The sequence below is a fragment of the Psammomys obesus genome, unplaced genomic scaffold (assembly GCF_907164565.1).
Source record: "Psammomys obesus unplaced genomic scaffold, mPsaObe1.curated_primary_1811, whole genome shotgun sequence".
Classification (NCBI taxonomy): domain Eukaryota; kingdom Metazoa; phylum Chordata; class Mammalia; order Rodentia; family Muridae; genus Psammomys; species Psammomys obesus.
In genome coordinates, this window is record NW_026590715.1 from 2,095,800 (window position 1) to 2,118,397 (window position 22,598).

The window sequence follows — 22,598 nt, forward strand, 5'->3', positions numbered from 1 at the left end:
GTTGAGAAGAGTGTTGTTTAATTTATACATATTTGTGTGTTTCTCTAGCTTTCTCTTACCATTCAGTTTTAGTTTCATGCTATTGTAGTTAGAAAAGAGATTTGATATGGTTCTAGTGTTCTGCAGTCACTGCTGGGATGTGCTTTGTGTATTGACACATGATCTGTGATATTCCCTGTGTGTGCATTAGCAAAGAATGGTCTGTAAATACTTGTAAAACCCAGTGTTTTGGGGTTTTTTTGGTTGGTTTTTTTTTTTTTTTTTTTTTTTGCTATGTTTAGTAGTTTATTCAATGATAGAAGTTTCCTATTATACTTTCTGTTCATATCAATGACTGACTTATATATTTGGGTGCTGATCATATATATATCACAAACATTTTGACTTCTTGATGAGTTAGCCCTTTTGCATTATCTAATGATCTGTTCCTTTCTACCATTTTGGAGTGTTTGACTTCTGGCCTATTTTTTTTTTTTTCTGATGTAAGTATAGATACTTTTACTTTCTTTTGTTTTTCATTTGTATTCTCATATCATTATTTTTTAAATGGCAAAGACTATATCAAGGGTATATTTTAGAGTATGTCTCAGTAGTAAAACCCATTACATTCTAAGTCCTAGATTCAGTTCTCAGAGCTACAGATTATAATAGTAAAGACAAAGAAAATATTTCAGTGTTACTGAGTTTCATTTTACAAACCACCTAAACTTAAAATTATCTTCTTATTTGTAGGATACAGCGACATTGATGATTTTAATCTGGAGGATGCACTGAAAGACACTTCCTCAGTAAAGCGTGAGTCAAGCAAACAATTACAAAAAGCAACTACTGGTGATCACTGTGGACCAGACTCATAATATCCCCTTAAGAAAAGCAGACACATACAAGAAGATGAGTTGCATCTTTATGCATCTCTTTGTTTTCTGTTACATGTGCAAGGCTTTATATTATTATTATTATTATTATTATTATTATTATTATGCATTTTATTATTATGGTTATGTTATATAACCATATGTGTGTCATCTTCTTTTTTCATTTAATGTATATTGAATACATGAGAGTATGTGCATCTGTCTTAGACATTTTCCTGCTGTATAATAAGTTAACTTTGGCTTGTTTCAATTCTTTCTTCACCACTGATCTGTATTTCCAGCTCCAGAACCATGTCATTTTATCATTCCTCCCAGTGTGATCCCTTGGAATCTCTCACCGACAGTGGCCTCAGGGAGTAATATCAAGGCTATTGTCCTCATGATGTGACTTCTGCAGGCCATGATGTACCTGATATACTTTACTTAGTTTGCTCCCCTTGTTGTCTTTCCTTCTCTCTTCAGCAAGATGGGACCACTTCAGCACCACAACTAAGAGGCCAGGAACAACCAGAGCCCCAGCAAACCCAGCAGGTAATAAGGCTCATCTGAATTGGGAAAGGAGGAAGGCAAGGCTCATCTGAGAAGGGAAGTGAGGAAGAACTCTTTGGAACTCCATCTGGGACAGTATCAGAATAAGCTATGTAGAGTTTTTATCTGTACATATGAAAAGACAGTCAAGGCATCAATCTGAATGGAGATGTAATTCAACAGAATACGTTCTGGTTGACTATTATGCCTTATGTGAGGGCAGTATATTTTATTTCCCCAATGCTTTGGGTGATTGAGACAATGGCTGTCAGAAACCAGTACAGGAAGAGTCAGAAAAGGTGGGTTATAAATTTACTGAAGCCCCAGGCTATCCCTGGTGGGATCAGTCTTACTAACTACAATACAAACATGAACCATTCATAGTCTGGCAGAGTGGGCAACCTCAGGCTACAAAAGAACTCTTGAAGGAAGATGCTCAAACATTTTTTCTAAATCCCCTAAAGTTGTGAAGATCTTGAAAGAATTTATTTATGTGGGTCACATAAATATGTCTCATCTGAGAATTTAAAACTGAAAAACTGTTATTAATCTAAAGAAAAGAAAAAGCCATATGCATCAACATATGTGGTAATTTTCTATGAGAAATAACTGTGCTTATAAGATGAAAACACACTTTAGAGTGAAGAGTGACATTATTTTACAATTTTCTGTAATGTTTGGCTTGAATAGTATACACCTGGATTCTTAACCTGGGTGGTGCTTTGAGATAGGATTGTACTAGGATGGCCTGGGACTCACTATGTAGACCACAACTCAATAGATAGACCAGGCTGGCCTCAAATCAGATCTATCTGCCTGCCTCTGACCCTATCTTCCCAGTCCTGGAATTAAAGAAATGCTCCTCCTCCATCTGGATACTGCTTCTGCTGCTTCATCTGTTGCTGCTGCTGCTGTTGCTGCTCCTCCTCCTTCTCCTCCTCCTCCTCCTCCTCTTCCTCCTCCTCCTCCTCCTCCTCTTCCTCCTCCTCTTCCTTCTTCTCCTCCTTCTTCCTTTGTATTTTTGAGACAGGGTTTCTCTCTGTAGCTCTGGCTGTCCTGGAACTCTGTACACCAGGCTGGCCTCAATCTCAGAGATCCATCTTCCTCTGTCTCCCGAGTGCTGGGATTAAAAGCGTATGTCACTCAGCTCTCTACCTCGATTCTTATATGTGCATCTGTACTGAGCTGTTATAAATTCTGAGGTCCAAAGCAATATGTGAAGAAAACTCAGGCTCATGCAGATATGCAGTAGAAAAAGGAAAGAAAATTTAATGTGCTTTTGAGATCAGTTGAGACATTCTTCTCAGACAGGACACCAAAGCCTGACCAGTGCTTGTTTCTCCCAGAATAAATGCAGTGTGGATTATGAATCATCTGTGTGAACCCTCGTTGTCTGGCCCCACTGAGCCCCACTGGACTCTTCTGTTTTTTGAATGGATCTTCTGCTCATTCATGGTTTGCTAGCATCAGGCACTGGTCACTTGGAATCATTGGTACCCTGACTAATGCACAGTGCCCATAATTTAATATGTTTCACTCTATAGTATCACAAAACCACACTGATTAACATTGCCATCTCCCTCACTGGAAAAAAGTCTTTAGCAAGCCATATGAGGTGGCATACACCTGTAATCCCAGCACTATGGAGGCAGAGGAGGGGAGATTACCCAAAGTTTGAGGCTATTCTGGCCTACATTGCAAGTTCCAGGGTAGGCAAGGTTACAATAGCAAAATCCCTTGTCAAACAAACAAACAAACAAACAAACAAATAACAAACAAACAAATAAATGAATGAATAAAACATTTATTTTACAACTAGGCTATCTGTTCACATCACAGTCAGGTGTAAATATTTTTGAAAATTCTACATTTTAATTTAAATTTCAAGTTTTATTATTGGCAGCAGATACTATCAGGGGAGGGGGCTTGAAGGATGGATGAATCAATGGTTAAGTGCACTGACTGCTCTTTCAGAGGACCTGGGTTTCTGAGTACCCACATGGCAGTTCACAACTGGCTATAGTTCCAGGGGATCCAACTTTGCAGTCATGCAAGTGTTGCATAGATATGTATGCAGTGAAATTACACATATATAAAAAATAAAATAATTAAAAAGCAGTTACTATCAGGGTTTGTGTTTAGGTAATAGGAAATTCTATTCATTTGCAAGGAAATGTGTGACACACTTTCAAGATGGAGTAGCAGTTGTTATTTAAATAAAATCTTTAGGTATTAGTCTTGGTTTCAGTAATTCAAGGAAAACTATCTTCAGAGAGAAGTTGCTTGTGCTGCTGAGAGTGCATCAGTCTGTGTCTTTTGGCTGTTCAACAAACCATTTAAACATATTTCTACATCAGAGAAGATGTTTATTTTGTTCATTTATTTTGAGACAGGGATCCACTTATATAGCCCCACCTGACCTGGACCATGACGTTATTGACCAGGCTATCCTTGGATTCACATTTAGCTACCTGCCTAAGCTTCCTATTCAATAGAATTAATAAAGTGGGTATTAAAGGTGTGCCCTACCACGCCCATACTCCAATAAAAATAATATTTATACTTCTTTGTAGTCATTTTCCAGTGCTGCTACCCTAAATAAATTTAGCAGTTTAAAACAATATTCATTTTTTTTTCTAAGTTTCCCTGTGATGATTCTCAAATTTGTCTTTACCCGGTGTTTTAAAATTACAATTTTATTTTGGTTTCACTTTGGTTTTAGGGAAATATTTATTTATTTATTTATCTATTTATCTATCTATCTATCTATCTATCTATCTATCTATCTATCTATCTATCTATCTATCTATCTATCTACCTATCTATATATCTATCTATCTATGTGTTTGCTTATTTATTTATTTATTTGTTTATTTTTATAGTCTTGTTAGGTAACCAAGGCTGGTCTCCAATTTGCCCTCCTTCTCCCTTTGCCTCCTCTGTGCTGAGGTTAAGGCATGTAAGTCATATCTGACGATACTAAATTTTAATTTGTAGTTCATCATAGATTAAGTCACATGTTCTCTTCACCTAGGTCCCTACAGATAACTTCTTATACTTTCTTGCTATGTAGATGCAAGAAAGTAAATTTTCCAGTTTTATTTGTACATGCAAATATCATTTGGTGGTTTGTGCATCTGTCATTCTAGTTAGATACTGAATGGTTCTATTACTGTAAGCACTCCATGATCCCAGTGTACAACCACACCAGCCTTCCTTCAATTCTATCTTCCTTGCCCCATCCCTTCCCTAATCCCTGGTTACTATTAATCTCTTTTCCATTTGCAAAATGTCATTTCAAGAAAGTTATATAAATTCCTCGTGCTACGTTGAGCTACAAATTAGAGCTTTCTGTCCATCCTAATGAAGCAGATAGACAGCATGCCTGAAGTAGTGGGTTCTCTCCCCCATTTTATTTTTTTCTGATCTCCCAGTTTATGTGATGATGCTGTTAGTGTTTAGGGTCTTTTGCCCGTAGGTAATGTTCCTCAGAGAGATCTTACAAAGACACCTGGAGGTATCATGTATTGGTGTCCTGGGTACTTCTTGATCCAATGATGTTGACCTATTTAATTGCATTTTTGGCTCAAAGTCTCCTACAAAGCAGCAATCCTGATGTCAGTTGCTGCCAGGGTCTCAACTGAAATGTGAGGTTCTGTGAGCTTCCTTTTGGTCCCCTAATAGGGATTATTGACCACAACCTTTGCTACTTTAACAGCAGAGAGACATCTTGTAATCATGGAAGTAAAAATGCATAATGAATATCACAGGCTACAATAAACATGCTAGCAAGGTTGCATTCTTCTGGAAACTCTATGAGAGAATCTTTCCCCCATTGGTGCCACTTACATTCTTTTTCTTATGGCTACTTCTTCCATCTTTAAAACCATGAACTTGTCAGGATTTTCTTTTTTCACTTTTTCTGTTTTGTTGTTTTTCTTTATAGCCCAGGCTACTTTTAAACTCCTTATTTAGTTAAGGTAGCCCTTGAACTTCTGATCCTCCTGAGTCTGCTCCTCAAGCTCTGGGATTATAGATATGCACCACCACACTTAGCTCTTAAAGATCTTCTGTGCATTCAGTCCTGTCATCTACAGACACACTTCAGCATCCTTCATATTTGGATGTCTTTTCTTGTTCTTGCTAGTAATACTGGTACTATGTTCAATAGAATTGGTAGAGTAGGCATCATTGTCTTGTTCCTCTTGTTAGAAGAAAGATTTCAGTGTTTCACCATTGACTGTGATGTTATTTGTTTCCTTATTCTATGTGGCCTTCATTCAGTTGAGTTTCATTTCAACTTAGTTACTTTTCCAGTTGCTGTGAGAAAATACTTTGACAAGAAGAAGAAAATGAGGATGGTATGTGCTCAGCTCACTTTGTCCTTTTTATACAGTCCAGCATCTCAGCCCAAGGAACCACACCATCTGCCATGGGTGGTTCTTTTCAACACAATTAACTTAGTCAAGATAATCCCGTACCTCATAGCCAGAGGCTTGGATCCTGGTGGTTCTATAGCTCATTGAGTCAACAACTGAGACCAACCACCATAGCTCCTATAGCCAATATGTTGATAATTTTCATCAAAAGATGTTAAATTTTGTCAATTTTTTTTTGGCTGGCTCAAAATTTTATTCTTTTAAGTTATAGGGCCATTGTATTCAAATGAAAGGAACAATCATAACAGTAATAATTAGGAGAGTAATAAGCTTTGGTTTCCATGCAAATGAGCATAATTGCAAACAGACTGAGTTTTTATAAATGAATTTTGAAACTTTGGTGGGAAAACTTGGAAGATAGATATTTTTCATCTCTTTTATTTTTATTATTTATTAAAATTTATTCAATTTGTATCCCATCTGTGGCCCCCTCCCACATCTTCTTCCAGTCCCACCCTCCCTTCCTCTTCTCCCTCTATGCCCCTCCACTAATCCACCTATAGAGAAGGACCTCCTCCCTTTCTGTTTGACCCTAGCCTATCAGGTCACATCAGGACTGCATGCATTGTCTTCCTCTGTGGCCTGGCACCACCCTGGGGTGGTGATCGCCCGCCACTGAGTTCATGCCAGAGAAAGTCCCTGCTCCCCTAACTAAGGACCCCACTTGGAGACTGAGGCTATAAGCTACATCTGAGCTAGGGTTTTAGGTCCTCTCCATGCATTGTCCTTGTTTGGGGTATCATTCCCTTCAGGGCCTCCAGGGCTAAGATTTTATGGCTCTGTTGTTCTTCTCTTGGAGCTCCTGTCCCCTCCAGGTCTTTCTATCTCCCCGTTCTTTCATGAAATTCCCTGCACTCTGCCCAAAGTTTGGCTATGCACCTCAGGCTTTGCTTTAATGCATCGATCAGTAGAGTCTTTCAGAGGCCGTTTGTGGTAGGCCCCAGTCCTGTTTCTTGTTTTCTGCTTCTGATGTCTATCGAATTTGTCCTTCTGAATAAGGATTGAGCATCTTCCCTAGGGTGTTCCTTGTTGTTCAGCTTCTTTAGGAGTATAGATTTTAATATGCTTATCCTATTTTGTATGGCTAATATCCACTTACAAATGAGTATATACCATGTGTGCCTTTCTGCTTCTGGCTTACCTCACTCAAGATCATTTCTATTTCCCACCATTTGCCTGAAAATTTCATGATTTACTTGTTTTTGATAGCTGTGTAGTATTCCATTGTTTAAGTGTAGCACACATTCTGTATCCATTCCTCCATTGAGGGACATATAGGTTGTTTCTAGCTTCTGGCTATTACGAAGAGAGCCGCTATGAACATGGTTGAGCAAATATCCTTGTTGAGTGTATTTTGGATATATGCCTAGGAGTGCTATAGCTGGATCTTGAGGTAGCACTATTCCTAATTTTCTGAGAAAGCACCAGATTGATTTGCAAAGTGGTTGTACAGGTTTACATTCCCACCAGCAATTGAGGATGATTCCCCTATCTCTACACCCGCTCCAGCATGCGTTGTCACTTGAGTTTTTGATCTTTGCCATTCTGATGGGTGTAAGGTGGCAAATTTTCTTTCTGTGCCTACTGAGATGATCAAGTCATTTTTATGCTTCATACTTTTAAAGTTTATTGATTCAAGTTATGCTGAAGCATCCTTCTATCCAAGGCATGAATCCAGTTTTGATTATGGTATATAATCTTTTAAATGTGCTTTTGAATTATGTTATCTCATGTTTTCCTGATGATTTTTGCCTCTGTTCATGTAGGTTTTCTTGGTTTTGGCATTCTTTTTTTTTCATTTTTAATTTATTTTTTCTTTCTCATTTTTATTATTTTTTATTAATTACACTTTATTCATTTTATATCCCCCATAAGCCCCTCGCTGCTCGCCTCCCGATCCCACCCTCCCTCCCCTTTCTGCATGCATGCCCCTCCCCAAGTCCACTGATACGGGAGGTTCTCCTCTCCTTCTTTCTGATCTTAGACTATCAGTTCTCATCAAAAGTGGCTGCATTGTCCTCTTCTGTGGCCTGGTAAGGCTGCTCCCCCCTCAGGGGGAGATGATCAAAGAACAGGCCAATCAGATTATGTCAGAGGCAGTCCCTCTTCCCATTACTATGTAACCCACTTGGACACTGACCTGCCATGGGCTACATCTGTGCAGGGGTTCTAGGTTATCTCCATGAATAGTCCTTGGTTGGAGTATGAGTCTCTGGGAAGTTCCGTGTGTTCAAATTTTCTTGTTCTGTTGCTCTCCTTGTGGAGTTCCTGTCCTCTCCAGCTCTTACTATTTCCCACTTCTTACATAAAATTCCATTCACTCTGCCCAACAGTTGGCCATCAGGCTCAGCATCTGCTTTGATAGTCTGCAGGGCAGATGTTTTCAGAGGCCCTCTGTGTCAGGTTACTAGTTTGTTTTCTGTTTTCTTCTTCTGGCTTTCAGAGGCCCTCTCTAGTAGGTTCCTAGGTTGTTTCCTGTTTTCTTCTTCTTCTGATGTCCATCCTCTTTGCCTTTCAGAATGGGGATTGAGTGTTTTAGTTAGGGTCCTCTCTCTTGCTTAGTTTCTTTAGATGCACAGATTTTAGTGGGTTTGTCCTATGTTATATGTCTATATGAGTGAGTATATACCATGTGTGTCCTTTTGCTTCTGGGACAACTCACTCAGGATGATCCTTTCCAGTTCCCACCATTTACCTGCAAATTTCACGATTTCCTTATTTTTCATTGCTGAGTAATATTCCATTGTATAGATGTACCACAATTTCTGCATCCATTCTTCAGTTGAGGGGCATCTGGGCTGTTTCCAGCTTCTGGCTATTACAAATAAAGCTGCTACAAACATGGTTGAACAAATGTCCTTTTTGTGTACTTGAGCCTCTTTTGGCTATATGCCTAAGAGTGGTATGGCTGGATCTTGAGGAAGCGCTATTCCTAGTTGTCTGGGAAAGCACCAGATTGATTTCCAGAGTGGTTGTACAAGTTTACATTCCGACCAGCAGTGGAGAAGGGTTCCCCTTTCTCCACAACCTCTCCAGCATGTGTTGTCACTTGAGTTTTTGATCTTGGCCATTCTGATGGGTGTAAGGTGAAATCTCAGGGTTGTTTTGATTTGCATTTCCCTAATGGCTAATGAGGTTGAGCATTTCTTTAAGTGCTTCTCTGCCATTCGATATTCCTCTATTGAGAATTCTCTGTTTAGTTCTGTTCCCCATTTTTTAAGTGGATTACTTAGTTTGCTGCTTTTCAGCTTATTTAGTTCTTTATATATACTGGATATGAGTCCTCTGTCAGATAAAGGGTTGGAGAAGATTCTTTCCCAATCTGTAGGCAGTTGCTTTGTTTTGATGATGGTGTCCTTTGCTTTACAGAAGCTTTTCAATTTCATGAGGTCCCATTTATTGATTGTTGCTCTTAGAGCCTGTGCTGTTGGTGTTCTGTTCAGGAAGTTTTCTCCTGTACCAATGAGTTCTAGGGTATTCCCCACTTTTTTTTTTCTAGCCTATTTAATGTGTCTGGTTTTATGTTGAGGTCTTTGATCCACTTGGACTTCAGTTTTGTGCAGGGTGATAAGTATGGATCTATTTGCATTTTTCTACATGTAGACATCCAGTTGGACCAGCACCAAAAAAGACCAGCTATCTTTTTTCCATTGTATGTTTTTGGCGTCTTTGTCAAAGATCAGGTGTCCATAAGTGTGTGGGTTTATTTCTGGTTCCTCTGTTCAGTTCCATTGATCCATTATTCTGTTTCCATGCCAGTACCATGCAGTTTTTATAACTGTTGCTCTATAATACAACTTAAGATCAGGGATGGAGATACCTCCAGAAGATCTTTTATTGTAGAGGATTGTTTTAGCAATTCTCGGTTTCTTGTTAGTCCATATGAAATTGAGAATTTTTCTTTCCAGGTCTTTAAGGAATTGTGTTGGTAATTTGATGGGAATTGCATTGAATCTGTAGATTGCTTTTGGTAAGATGGCCATTTTTACTATGTTAATCCTGCCAAGCCATGAGCATGGGAGATCTTTCCATCTTCTGATATCGTCTTCTAATTCTTTCTTCAGAGACTTGAAATTTTTTTCATAAAAGTCTTTGACTTCCTTGGTTTGGGTTACTCCAAGGTACCTTATGTCATTTGTGGCTATTGTGAAGGTTGTTGTTTCCCTAATTTCTTTCTCAGCCCTTTTGTCTTTTGTATACAGGAGGGCTGCTGATTTTTTGGCGTTAATTTTGTATCCAGCCACTTTGCTGAAGGTGTTTATCAGCTGTAGGAGTTCCCTGGTAGAATTTTTGGGGTCACTCACATATACTATCATATCATCTGCAAACAGTGATAATTTGGCTTCTTCCTTTCCAATTTGTATCCCCTTGATCTCCTTCAAATGTCTTATTGCTCTAGCAAGGACTTCTAGAACTATGTTGAAGAGATATGGAGAGAGTGGGCAGCCTTGTCTTGTCCCTGATTTCAGTGGAATTGCTTTCAGTTTCTCTCCGTTCAGTTTGATGTTGGCTATAGGCTTGCTGTATATTGCCTTTACTATGTTTAGATATGGGCCTTGTATCCTTGATCTCTCCAATACTTTAAACATGAATGGATGTTGGATTTTGTCAAATGCTTTTTCAGCATCTAGGGAAATTATTATGTGGTTTTTTTCTTTCAGTTTGTTAATATGGTGGATCACATTAATGGATTTCCGTATATTGAACCACCCCTGCATACCTGGGATGAAGCCTACTTGGTTATGGTGGATGATATCTTTGATGTGTTCTTGTATTCGGTTTGCGAGTATTTTTTTGAGTATTTTTGCGTCAATGTTCATAAGGGAGATTGGCCTGAAGTTCTCTTTTTTTGTTGGGTCTTTGTGAGGTTTAGGTAACAAGGTGACTGTGGCTTCATAAAATGAGTTTGGTAATGTTCCTTCTGTTTCTATTTTGTGGAATAGTTTGAAGAGAATTGGAGTTACTCTTTTTTGAATGGTAGAATTCTGCCCCGAAACCATCAGCTCCTGGGCTTTTTTTTGGATGGGAGACTTTTGATGACTGCTTCTATTTCCTTGGAGGATATAGGACTATTTAATTGATTTACCTGGACCTTATTTAGCTTCGGTAAGTGGAATCGATCAAGAAAATTGTCCATTTCATTTAGATTTTCAAATTTTGTTGCATATAGACTTTTGAAGTAAGTCCTAATGATTGTTTGGATTTCCTCAATGTCTGTAGTTATGTCCCCCTTTTCATTTCTGATTTTGTTTATTTGGATGGTGTCTCTCTGCCTTTTAGTTAGCTTGGCTAAGGGTTTGTCTATCTTGTTGATTTTCTCAAAGAACCAGCTCTTGGTTTCATTGATTCTTTGAATTGTTTTATTTGTTTCCAATAGATTGATTTCAGCCCTGAGTGTGATTATTTCCATCTGTCTACTCCTTCTTGGTGTGTCTGCTTCTTCTTTTTCTAGGGTTTTTAAGTGAGCCATTAAGTTGTTTGAATGCGCTATCTCGAATTTCTTCTTGAAGGCACTTATTGCCATGAAATTTTCTCTTAGCACTGCCTTCATTGTGTCTCACAAGTTTGGGTATGTTGTGTCTTTATTTTCATTGAGTTCTAGGAAGACTAATTTCTTTCTTTATTTCTTCCATGACCCAGCTGTCATTTAGTAGCAAGTTGTTCAGTTTCCATGTGTGTGTAGGCTTTTTACTATTTCTGTTGTTATTGAGGTCCAGCTTTATTCCATAGTGATCAGACAGGATACAAGGGATTATTTCAATCTTCTTGTATCTGTTGAGGCTTGCTTTGTGACCAACTATGTAGTCTATTTTGGAGAAGGTTCCATGAGGTGCTGAGAAGAAGGTAAATTCTTTTGTGTTTGGGTGTAAGGTTCTGTAAATGTCTGTTAGGTCCATTTGATTCATGACCTGTGTTAGAGATATTGTTTCTTTGTTTAATTTCTGTTTAGTTGACCTGTCCTTTGTTGAGAGTGGGGTGTTAAAATCTCCCACTACTAGTGTGTGTGGATCTATGTGTGGTTTAAATTTTATCAATGTTTCTTTCATAAATGTGGATGCCCTTGTATTTGGGGCATAGATGTTCAGGACTGTGTTGTCTTCTTGGTGGAATTTTCCCTTGATGAGTATGAAGTCTCCTTCCCCATCTCTTTTTATTAATTTTGGCTGAAAGTCTATTTCATCAGATATTAGAATGGGTACTCCTACTTGCTTCTTATGTCCATTTGCTTGGAAAGCCGTCTTCCATCTCTTTACCCTCAGGTAATGTCTATCTTTGTGACTTAGGTGTGTTTCTTGTATACAATAGATTGCTGGGTTTTGTTTACACATCCATTCTGTTAGTCTGTGTCTTTTTCTTGGAGAATTAAGTCCATTGATGTTGAGAGAGATTAATGACCAGTGGCTGTTAGATCCTTTGCATTTGATGTTGGAAGTGCTTGGTTGCTTTTTGTTTTACTGTAGTGAGGTTATTTATTTCCTGTGTTTTCTTGAATGTAGCTAGTTTTCTTGGGTTGTATTTTCCCTTCTAGTGTCTTCTGTAATGCTGGATTTGTTTGTAAGTAGTGTTGAAATTTGTTTTGTCATTGAATATCTTGTTTTCTCTGTCTATGAGGACTGAGAGTTTTGCTGGGTATAGTAGCCTGGGCTGACATCTTTGTTCTCTTTGGGTCTGCATGATATTCGTCCCGGCCCTCTGGCTTTCATAGTCTCTGTTGAAAAGTCAGGTGTGATTCTAATGGGTTTGCCATTATATGTTACTTGGCCTTTTTCTCTTGCAGCTTTTAGTATTTTTTCTTTGTTCTGTACACTTACGGTTTTGATTATTATGTGGTGGGAGGATTTTCTTTTCTGGCCTAATTTATTGGGTGTTCTATAGGCCTCTTGTATTTTTATTGGCCTCTCCTTTAAGTTTGGGAAATTTTCTTCAATGATTTTGTTGAAAATATTTTCTGGGCCTTGGTGCAGGGAATCTTCTTTTTCCTCTATTCCTATTATTCTTAGGTTTTGTTTTTTTATGTTGTCTTGAATTTCTTGGACGGTCTGTGTCAGGAATTTTTTAGATTTAACATTTTCTTTGACAGATACATGTATTTCTTCCATTGTATTTCTTCCATTGTATCTTCCACAACTGAGATTCTTTCTTCCATTTTTTGTAGCCTATTTGTTATGCTAACCTCTGTAGTTCCTGCTTTCTTCCCTAAGTTCTTTCTCTCCACAATTTCTTCCATTTGTGTTTTTTTTTTTTTTTAATTTTTCCAATTCTATCTTCAGGTCTTGAGCCATTTTGTTGGTTTCCTTCATCTGTCTGATTGTATTTTCATGTTTTTCCATCAATTCCTTGAGCTGTTTGTTGGAACAATCCTCTGTTTCTTTTATTTCATTCAGTGATTTAAGCATTTCCTCTCTAAAGGCCACAAACTGTTTGGCTTCAGCTTCCTCTATTTCTTTTCGTATTTTATTTGTTTCCTCTGTTATCTTCTTCATGAACATAGATGTTAGGTCATCTTCTTAAATTTCAATTATGCTGGGGTGTCTAGGGATATTTGCCCCTGGATAACTGGGTTCTGGAGATGCTATATTGCTCTGGCTTTTGTCCTCTACCCATTGAGCTATCTTAGGTGTTTAACTTCAGTTTCTGGTTGTTCCTGGACTCCTGTGGTGGAGAAAATCCCTTTGGCAGGAAGATGGTATTTCCTGAAGGAAGCCTTCTCAGCTTTTTGGGTATAGTCACTGGATGGCCGGTGTTTTTCAGGAGTTGCTACAGCTCACCTCTGGCATAGAGAACTGGGTGGTAACTGTGGTCCTTATTAGTTGAGAGGGCTCTTCTCTCACTGGGAGAAGTCCTGGAGACAGCTGCCCTGCTTCTGGGTTTCTTGCTGTAAATTTAGTGATCAGCTGCTGTAACCTGTGTGTCCCGTGGTTTGGTCGGTTTTGTTAGGGATAACTGGTTGCCTCTTGGAGCAGTATCTGGGGGTTGATCTCAGGGTTCCCGGTCTTTTGTAGTTTTGAGGTTGGGGCTCAGAACCCAAGAGGTAATCTGTGGCGGGTGAGTACTGCTCTCCTGGTAACAGCAGGCTATATGGGGCACAGCAGTTCCCTGGGTTGAGCCAGTCTGTGGGACCTTTTCCGGGGATATACTGGGTTGCCTAAGTCCGTCCCCTTTGCTTCGATCCTTTTTCTTGTGAGGGTTTCTCTAGACAGTGACTCCAAGATTCTGGTGTCTTGGGGCACACAGTTCTGTCTGTAAGGAGTAGTTGGTACAAATCAGGTCTCTGGGCTGGGGGAGCGTGTGCCCGTCTGCTAGTCTGCGGGAGCTGAGTTCCCAACAACTCTGTGCTCTCTGCTCGGACCTGGATCTGTGATGGCTGGGCGTACTCGCCTGTCTGCCTTTTGCAGTCTGCGAGGCTTTCCCCGGGCAAAGCCTAGGTGACCCAAGCAGCACGGTTTTTTCCTTCCCTGTGGGGCCCTCTCAGGACAGGGATTCTCAGGCTCTGTCACACTGGGGCTCGCAGCTCCTCTGTACTGGTGAGCTAGGCACGCAGCCACTCAGGTGGCCCAAGCAGCAGGGTTTCTTCCTTCCCTGTGGGGCCCTCTCAGGACAGGGATTCTCAGTCTCTGTTGCACTGGGGCGCGCAGCTCATCTGTACTGGTGAGCTGGGCACAGCCGCTCTCTGCGTGGCGGGAGCTCAGTTGTGATAGCGGCGGGTACCCGTGGTCCGCGAGACCTTCCAGGGAAAGACTGGGTGACCCGTGTTTAGTCTCTTGACTTTCCTTCCCCGTGGGTTTTTTTTGCGACTGGGACTCCTAGTCTCTGGCACCCTTGTGCCCACCGATCCACCTGGGAAAGTGATCGGGACACGCTGGCATGTGGCTCCAGCCCGGAGACCCAAAGCCCGCGTTACCTGGGATCTCTTCCGGGTTCTGGCTGGGCAGCCGAGAGTGGACCCGACAGATTCCCACGCCGTGGGAGCCTCCCCTCACCTGGAAAACACGATCGCTGTAGTTTTAGGGCCCAGAGTTCAGTTTCCTGGTCGCTGCACGGAGAGTGTTGTCCCGCTTCTCAGATACAGTGCTCTCCCGGCGCCGCCATCTTGGCTCCCCCCGTTTTGGCATTCTTTTCCTGCATGATCATCATGCTGGTCTCATGAAGTAAATGTGGACTTATTTCCTCCTCTTCAAATCTGCAAGAATTTGAGAAAGATTAGCTTTAATTTTTCTTTGAATTCTTCAAATCATTTTTATAGCCATCTGTTCCATGGATAGTCCTTTGTTGGGAGGTCTTTGATTATTCAAATTATTATTAATCCATTTATATTTTTATTTTTCATAATCTTGTCTTAATAGTTTGTGTGCTTCTAGAACTCTATCCATTTCTTCTAGCTTGCTCAATTTGTTGGAATATATTGGCAATTGTGGTTTCTTATGATCTTTTGTATTTATTTAGTATTAGTTGTAATGCTTCCGCTCTCATTTATAATTTTGGGTCATTAATGCAGAAGTAGAGATTTTCAGTTTTGTTTAACTTCAGAAAGCCAACTCCAGATTTCCTTTCTTTCCTCTCTCAGGTTCTTTTGTTTTTCCCTTTTGTTCTATGGAACAAACCTAGGGCCTCCATGTAAATGTATGCTTACCGTTTAGCTACACCTCCAGCCCATCTCAACCTTAGCTCCATTAATGCTTCCTGTTGTTTTTATTGTCTATAATTCTTCGTCCTCCCTCCTCTCTCCACATCCTCCTGCTCCTTCTTTGTCACTTCTTCCTCCTCCTCCATCTTTTGAAACTGAGTCTTACTTTCTTGGCAAGTAGTCCTGGATGGTCTCAGATGTAAGATGGTCCCACCTCAGCTTTCTGAGTGCTGGGCATGCACCATTTGCCTGGCCTTCCCAGCTTAACAGTTCTTCCTCTTATGGGACATGCTTGTGTTGTCAAATATGTGAAATCTTTACCAAACATTCAATTCAGAAATACTTCTCTCCCCCTGAAATTTTTATGATTTTATATTTAAGCAAATATAACACATCCATTTGAAGTTGGTTTTATATAAAATGAAACCCATTGCTTTTTATTTGGGAAGTCTAATTATTCCAGCACCTTTTGCTGAAAACATTCTTTCTTCTGTTGAGTTGCTTTAAATTTGTATAAAAAAAATCACTTGAGTGGATCTGAGGTCTTGTGAGCTCTTCATTCTGTTTTGTTGCCTTCTGTATCAATCTATTTGCCACATCTTTGATAACTGTTACTATTGCCTTGTGTATCAATCCATTTGCCACATCTTTGATAACTGTTACTATAAAATGTGCTTTCATATTAGGTAGGTATTAATCCTACTGTATTGTTTTTAAGGTTTTAAAAAGCTAATCTAAGGTTCTGCTTTTCCATAAAAATTTTAGATCAAATTTGACTATTTCTGATAAAAAAAAACCTACCAGTGGGACTTTTATAGCTTTCATTGAACATATAGATCAGTGTGAGAGCTGACATTTCACTCTGTTGAGTTAGTTTTCCAGTCCATGAACTCAGTATGTATCTCTGTTTGTTTAGATTCTCTTTATTTTTATAGCTTTCAACATCTAGGCTTATTTTATTTGAACATAGTAATTTCTGCACTATTGTTTTAAAGGCATATATTTCAGTATTTTGTTTCCTTTTATTTTGTGAATGGCAGATTTTGGATGCCATATGTTCATCACTATTACTTGTTGATGCTACTGACCTCCTTTTCAAGACACTGCTGAATTTGCTAGCTAGTCCCCCATATTTTATATTCTTTTTGTGAAGATGATTATGTCATCTGCAAATATGTACAGATTGATTTCTTAATTTCCCATCTACATTTTTTCTTCTTTTAGTTGTAAAACTTGCAGCACTCTTTGAAATTAGTGTGGTATGCTCCTGATCTTACAGAAAAAAAATTCAATCTTTAACCAATGAGACTGATAACTGTTTTCTAGAGGACGGTCTTTAAACTGAAATAGTTAATTCATAATTTGTTTTTTAAGGTCTTTTTTATAATATGTTCTAGATCTTTTCGTGTCAGTGGTATATGATTTTCTTCTTTAACCTATGTATTGATTTATTTTCAGCTTTTATGTAACTAAATTCTCATATTTTCCATGGTCTGAACAACCCTCACCTTCCCTTTCCACCTTGGGAATTAAAACCATGTTTTCTGAAATTGATACTCCAGCCAAGGACCACTCATAGAGATGGCCTGGAACCCCTGCACAGGGGTGGCCCATGGCAGTTTAGGATCCAAGTGGCCTCCATAGTAATGGGGACAGGGATCGTCTCTGACATGAACTGATTGGCCTGCTCTCTGATCACCTCCCCCTGAGGAGAGAGAAGCCTTACCAGGCCACAGAATAAGACAATGCAGCCACTCCTGATGAGACCTGATAGACTAGGGTCAGAGGGAAGGGGAGGAGGACCTCCCTTTTCAGTGGACTGGGAGAGGGACACGGGTGGGTATTGCTCGATTAATAGTATAGGAAACCATGGCTTGAAGGTCTTGGGTATCATGCTTAAACTCTAGAACTCCCTAATTGATGTGTTCAGCAGATCTGAGCTCATGTTCTAGCTATGCTGGTCAAGTGGTAAGATGTGGAGCTATATTCTTTTCTTAGTCCTCAATCTATAAAAAAGAATGGTCAGAATCTCCCTCACTTAAACCTCTTCTATCGCTTTGGCATCTTTTTTCAAGTAATTATGTGATCATATAGGAATTTCAAACACTAAGACAAGAGTAATCTGTTCATGGTATGACTTCCTTAAACTATGATGTAGATACATATTTTGTTATTAAACATATAACTCTTGCTGTCTGCGCCCCCTCCTGTTTTTAGAGAGATGGGACCGTGTCACCACTACTACAACTAGAAAGCCAGTAACAACTAGAGCACCACCAATTCCTATGGGTAAGACAAGCTCTCTGAGGAGAGAAGTAAGGATGGATGTCCACATCAGCTGTTTGTTTAAATGGGTGTCTTAGTTAGGATTTCTATTGTGATGATTAAACACCATGACCAAAAAGAACTTGGGAAGGAAAGGGTTTATTTAACTCATGCTTCCATATCACTGTTCATCATTGAGGGGAGCCAGGACAGATTCTCAAACAAGGCAGGAACCTGGAGGCAGGAGCTGAGGCAGAGGCTATGGATGGGCCTGATCTTATGGAAACATTTTCTCAGTTGCGGTTCCCTCCTCTCATATTACTCTAGCTTGTGTCAAGTTGATATTAAAAACTAGCCAGGACAGTGTGTGATTATTTCTTTTGTTTTGTGGTCCCCAGATCCAGATGGTTTTAGTTTGGCTGATGCTTTGGATGATCGAAATGATCTAGATGGTGGCAAAAAGCCAAATGAAAGAGATGGAGAAGGTAAGTCCTAGCCTTGTGACATCACAGGCCAATGCCTGTAGGGTTTGTTCCTGGTAGGGTCTGTCTTTTTTACCTGTAGTGACGTTCCAAGCCATTCCAAGCACCATAGATCCAGACCATTTTAAGCTGTAGGAGAACTCTACCATAGTAATGCTGAAACCTTTTGGTCTTGGGATTTCCCAAATTATTGGGAATCTCAATAACCTTTTGTCTGTGTAGGTCATATCCATCAGCGTTTATCATCTGTATATTTAAAAAATTAAAAATCAGTATCATTAGTCTAAAATGATTAATACTAAACCAATACACATTAAAATGAGTAGCACATTTTATGACAAATTACTATATGTGGCAAGATAAAAACAATTTAGTGCGATGAGTGGCATTATTTTACATTTTTTAGAAATCCCTAGAGTATCCATCTTAGCAGGTGCTAACCTGGTTTCTCATATTGACTTATGCAGCTTGAAAGCTGTCATCTGACCTGCACACGTCCAGTGTGGCACATGCATTCCTGCACACACACACACACACACACACACACACACACACACACACTTTAAATAATAAATAATACAATTAAATTTAAAAGTGTTTAAAAACAAACATATATATAAATAAGAACTTTAAGAAAAAGTGTTTGGTAACTTTTCCTCATTCAGTTACCCTTTAGTTATGTTTCTAACGTTTCTAATTGTCCTGACTTGGCAAGCAAAGCAAAGACGAAGTATTCATTTGGCTTATCGTTTCAGAAGTGATTGGGCATTAGCATGACTCAGCTGGTGAAATTGTATCCTCACTCAGGAAGCCCAAAGGAAGAGACAGGAAGTAGCCTAGTTAAGCTCAAATGTCAGCTCCCAGTGACATATTTCCAAAAGCTGAGGCTCAGGAATTCCAACACATGAACCATATAGGGTCATTTCACATTTGCACTACAACACCCATCCAATGGACTTTTGCCTTATTTGTTGCTTTGTAACAATGCAGGTTAGTTCTTTGGAAAACCTTGTTGTTTGGGGATTTATCAAACTTCAGTGTAATGCCACACTCTATTATTAGAAGAAAAAGCCAATTTCCTACTAATACCATCAAAACCACTGGAAAAAGTCTCTATGTAGTAAGATACTAATAGACTCACAATAGCTTATAAAGGCTGCACTTGAAATCTTATTGACAAGTAGCATCAGTGGCTATCCTTAACTAATGGGCTCTTTTAATTCAGTTTTAAGAAATGCTTCCCAAATAATCAAGTTGATACAGTATTCATTCTGTGCAGCAAAAGTGGTCTCATAACACAAAGTATATAAAACTAACAGAACTGAACGATAACACAGATGACTTTTGTGAATCACCTCCAGTACTTTGGAATACAGTAGAAACACTTTAAGCACACTTTGCATTTCAGCACATAGGACATTCAGGAAGATGTGTGCTTAATAAGTTGAACTATACTTAATAATGATTCTGCTTCTTGTATTTAGTATCTATGATTGTGTCACAAATCATGAGAGAGTCAGTGAGACTTGTTTAAAGAAATGAGTTAAGAATTTCCTTTTATAGAATTTGTGGTACTTTTACACAATGGAATACTACTCAGCAATTAAAAATGAGGAAATCGTGAAATTTGCAGGCAAATGGTGGGACCTAGAATCGATCATACTGAGTGAGGTATCCCAAAAACAGAAAGACACACATGGTATATACTCATTTATATAGACCTATAAGATAGGATAAATATACTGAAATCTATACACCTAAAGAAGATAAACAAGAAAGAGGACTCAGAGTAAGATGACCAATCCTTACTTAGAAAGACAAATGGGATGGACATTGGATGTAGGAGAAAACAAGTAACAGGAGAGGAGCCTACATCACAGGGCCTCTGAAAGACTCTACCTAGCAGTGTATCAAAGCAGATATTAAGACTCATAACCAAAACTTCGACAGATTGCATTGAATCATATGAAAGAAGGGGGAGTTAGTAAGACCTGGAGAGTACAGGAGCGCCACAAGGACCAAATATATCAGGGCACAGGGGTCTTTCATGAGACTGTTTCTCCAACCAAGGACCATGTATGGATATAACCTAGAACCCCTGCTCAGATATAGCCCATGGTACCTCAGTGTCCAAATGGGTTCTCTAATAAGGGGAACAGGGACTGTTCCTGACATGAACTCAATGGCAAGCTCTTCACCACCAACCCCCTCCCCCCAAGGAAGGAGCAGCCTTGCTAGGCCACTGAAGAGGACATTGCAGCCAGGCCTAAAAAGACTTGATAAGCTAGGGTCAGATGGAAGGGGAGGAGGTCTTCCCCTATTAGTGGACTTGGAAAGGGGCAGGGAGAAGATGAGGGAGGGAAGGCGGGATTAGGAGGGAATGAGGGAGGGGGCTACGGCTGGGATAGAAAGTAAATAACCTGTGATTAATATAAAAAATAAATAAATTTAAAAATAGAAAAAAAATTCCTTTGTTCTTTTAAGAAGCTGAGTTTTCTCTTCAGAGTCACAGATAGCTGCAATCACTGTACTGGGAGGAGGGGTCTCATCTTCAAAATAAGGTCATGTGCTTGTTAATAGAGTACATTTCCTTTCAGCTATAGGGCTAGTGGCTCCTTTAAGACCACTGGGGAAAGAAGAGATTTAAGCTTCCAGTATCTGGGTTCACTTGTTTGAGTCAGGCCCTTAATTACTTTGACAAAATCCCTTCATTTTTGGCTTATAATGTGACTTAATTCGCTAGGATTATATCCAATCTCTCTGTGGTCACACGAACACTCAAGGTAATTGGAAGTTGTACAGAACTTATTCTGGCAATGGGCACTCTGAGGGTCCTTTTGGAATTTTACCTGTTGTCTTCATTCTATTTCATCTCTCTCTTCTTCCTTCCCTTCTTCTTCTTTCTCCCGCCATCTCTCTTTAGTTTGGGCACTAGGCATGATCCTCAGGGCCTTACATGTTCTGTACCACTGAACCACATTCCCAGTACCACAACTAAGAACACCCAAGTGTCATTGGCAATATTTACTAATCCAAATTTCTTGCTTCTGATTTTTTTTCCACCGAAATGTATGTTTTTATCTAGGTTTCTCGGACAAGGATCTTGAAGACATACTGGGAGGTGGAGGATATAAACCTGATAAGAATAAAGGTAGGAGTATTTCTTAGTCCAAAACCACACATAATTCTTGTTAAAATGTTGGCCATGCGGCCTCCAGGTAAAGCATGCCATTCTTACTCAGCCTCTGCAAAATAAGGCTTAAACATTTCCACTTGTAACTCGGGTGGGCTGTCATTCTTGGAGGTAGGGGATTATTTGTAAGATATCCTGGAGAAACTGCCCATTTGTCTTATTGTTCTTTAATCTAAGGTTCTGCCTGAGCTAGTGTCTGACTAACCAAACCAAACCAAACAACCAAAAAAAAAATAAATAAAAGTCCTTTGTATTAATAATTTTAGATGGGTAAGAGTTTTAAAATGGTTCAGGAAAGCTCCTGTGTACTCTTTACCCAGCATCTCCTGAGGATCCTCTATTTCAGAACCATAGTAGGTTGTCTAAAGTAGGAAGCTGACATCTGTACAATAAAGTCACCAATTAACTTAATGGAAATTTTGTCAGATCTCATCTTACATGCACTGCTCTCTCTCTCTCTTTCTCTCTCTCCGTGTATATATGAAATTTTACTACATGTGCAGATTTCAATAGCCATCAGCACAACTGGGGAGACATTATCATTGCTGTACAATGTCTGCTTAAATGCAACATCATAAAATCTTTTCTTCATGCTGCCCCTTGAATAGTCTTGTCCTTCCCCTAGATGCATGTTTGTAGTTCTCCCAGCTATGAATGATTGAAACCTTTCATCATCACATATGTGAAGATGGACCTTAAACATGGGGTCAGAGGTATGAGTAGATTTGTTGGTGTGGGAAAATAAGGTCATGTTGCAATCCACAGGTGTAACATGCTACAACGATGACCTCTGACTACAGTCACTTGTGGCAAGATCTTAGACTGACAAGCTGTGGTGTTTGAAACCCTTTGCTTTATTATTCCCTGTTGTGATGGAAAACTGTAGGAGGGTCTGAAGGCTGCAAGTTATGAGTATATCTGGATATACCATGTAAAGGTCCCCCTCCCCTTCCCAAGCCCTGGCTGAAGTCATAGCATTTGCTTCTTTCTTGCAAGCTCTGTGCCTTTCATGTGGGAACAGTGTTCTCTTGCTTAAAGTGTACTGTAGTCACATTTGTCCCCAGAAACACCTTTCCAGATGGTGTCATCTCTAGGTATAAGCCCTAAAAGCCTCTAAATGAGACTTCCAGGTGTCAGGAGAACATGGAACATTGAAAGGGCAAACCCAGCAAATGAGCCAATTACTCCTGG

At 39.5% G+C, this 22,598-nt stretch overlaps 1 protein-coding gene across 2 annotated transcripts in view; it reads left to right on the plus strand.

Annotated features, from left to right (window-relative positions):
* Cd99l2 (CD99 molecule like 2) overlaps positions 1–22,598 on the plus strand; it is an 86,252-nt gene that overhangs the window by 47,740 nt on the left and 15,914 nt on the right. The window contains exons 2-6 of one of the 2 annotated variants that reach the window (XM_055608755.1): positions 733–795; positions 1,338–1,406; positions 17,685–17,756; positions 18,131–18,217; positions 21,300–21,365. In XM_055608755.1, coding sequence (XP_055464730.1) covers positions 733–795; positions 1,338–1,406; positions 17,685–17,756; positions 18,131–18,217; positions 21,300–21,365 — 357 coding nt within the window. The remainder of the gene's footprint in view (positions 1–732; positions 796–1,337; positions 1,407–17,684; positions 17,757–18,130; positions 18,218–21,299; positions 21,366–22,598) is intronic. The other variant, XM_055608756.1, reaches the window with a different exon arrangement.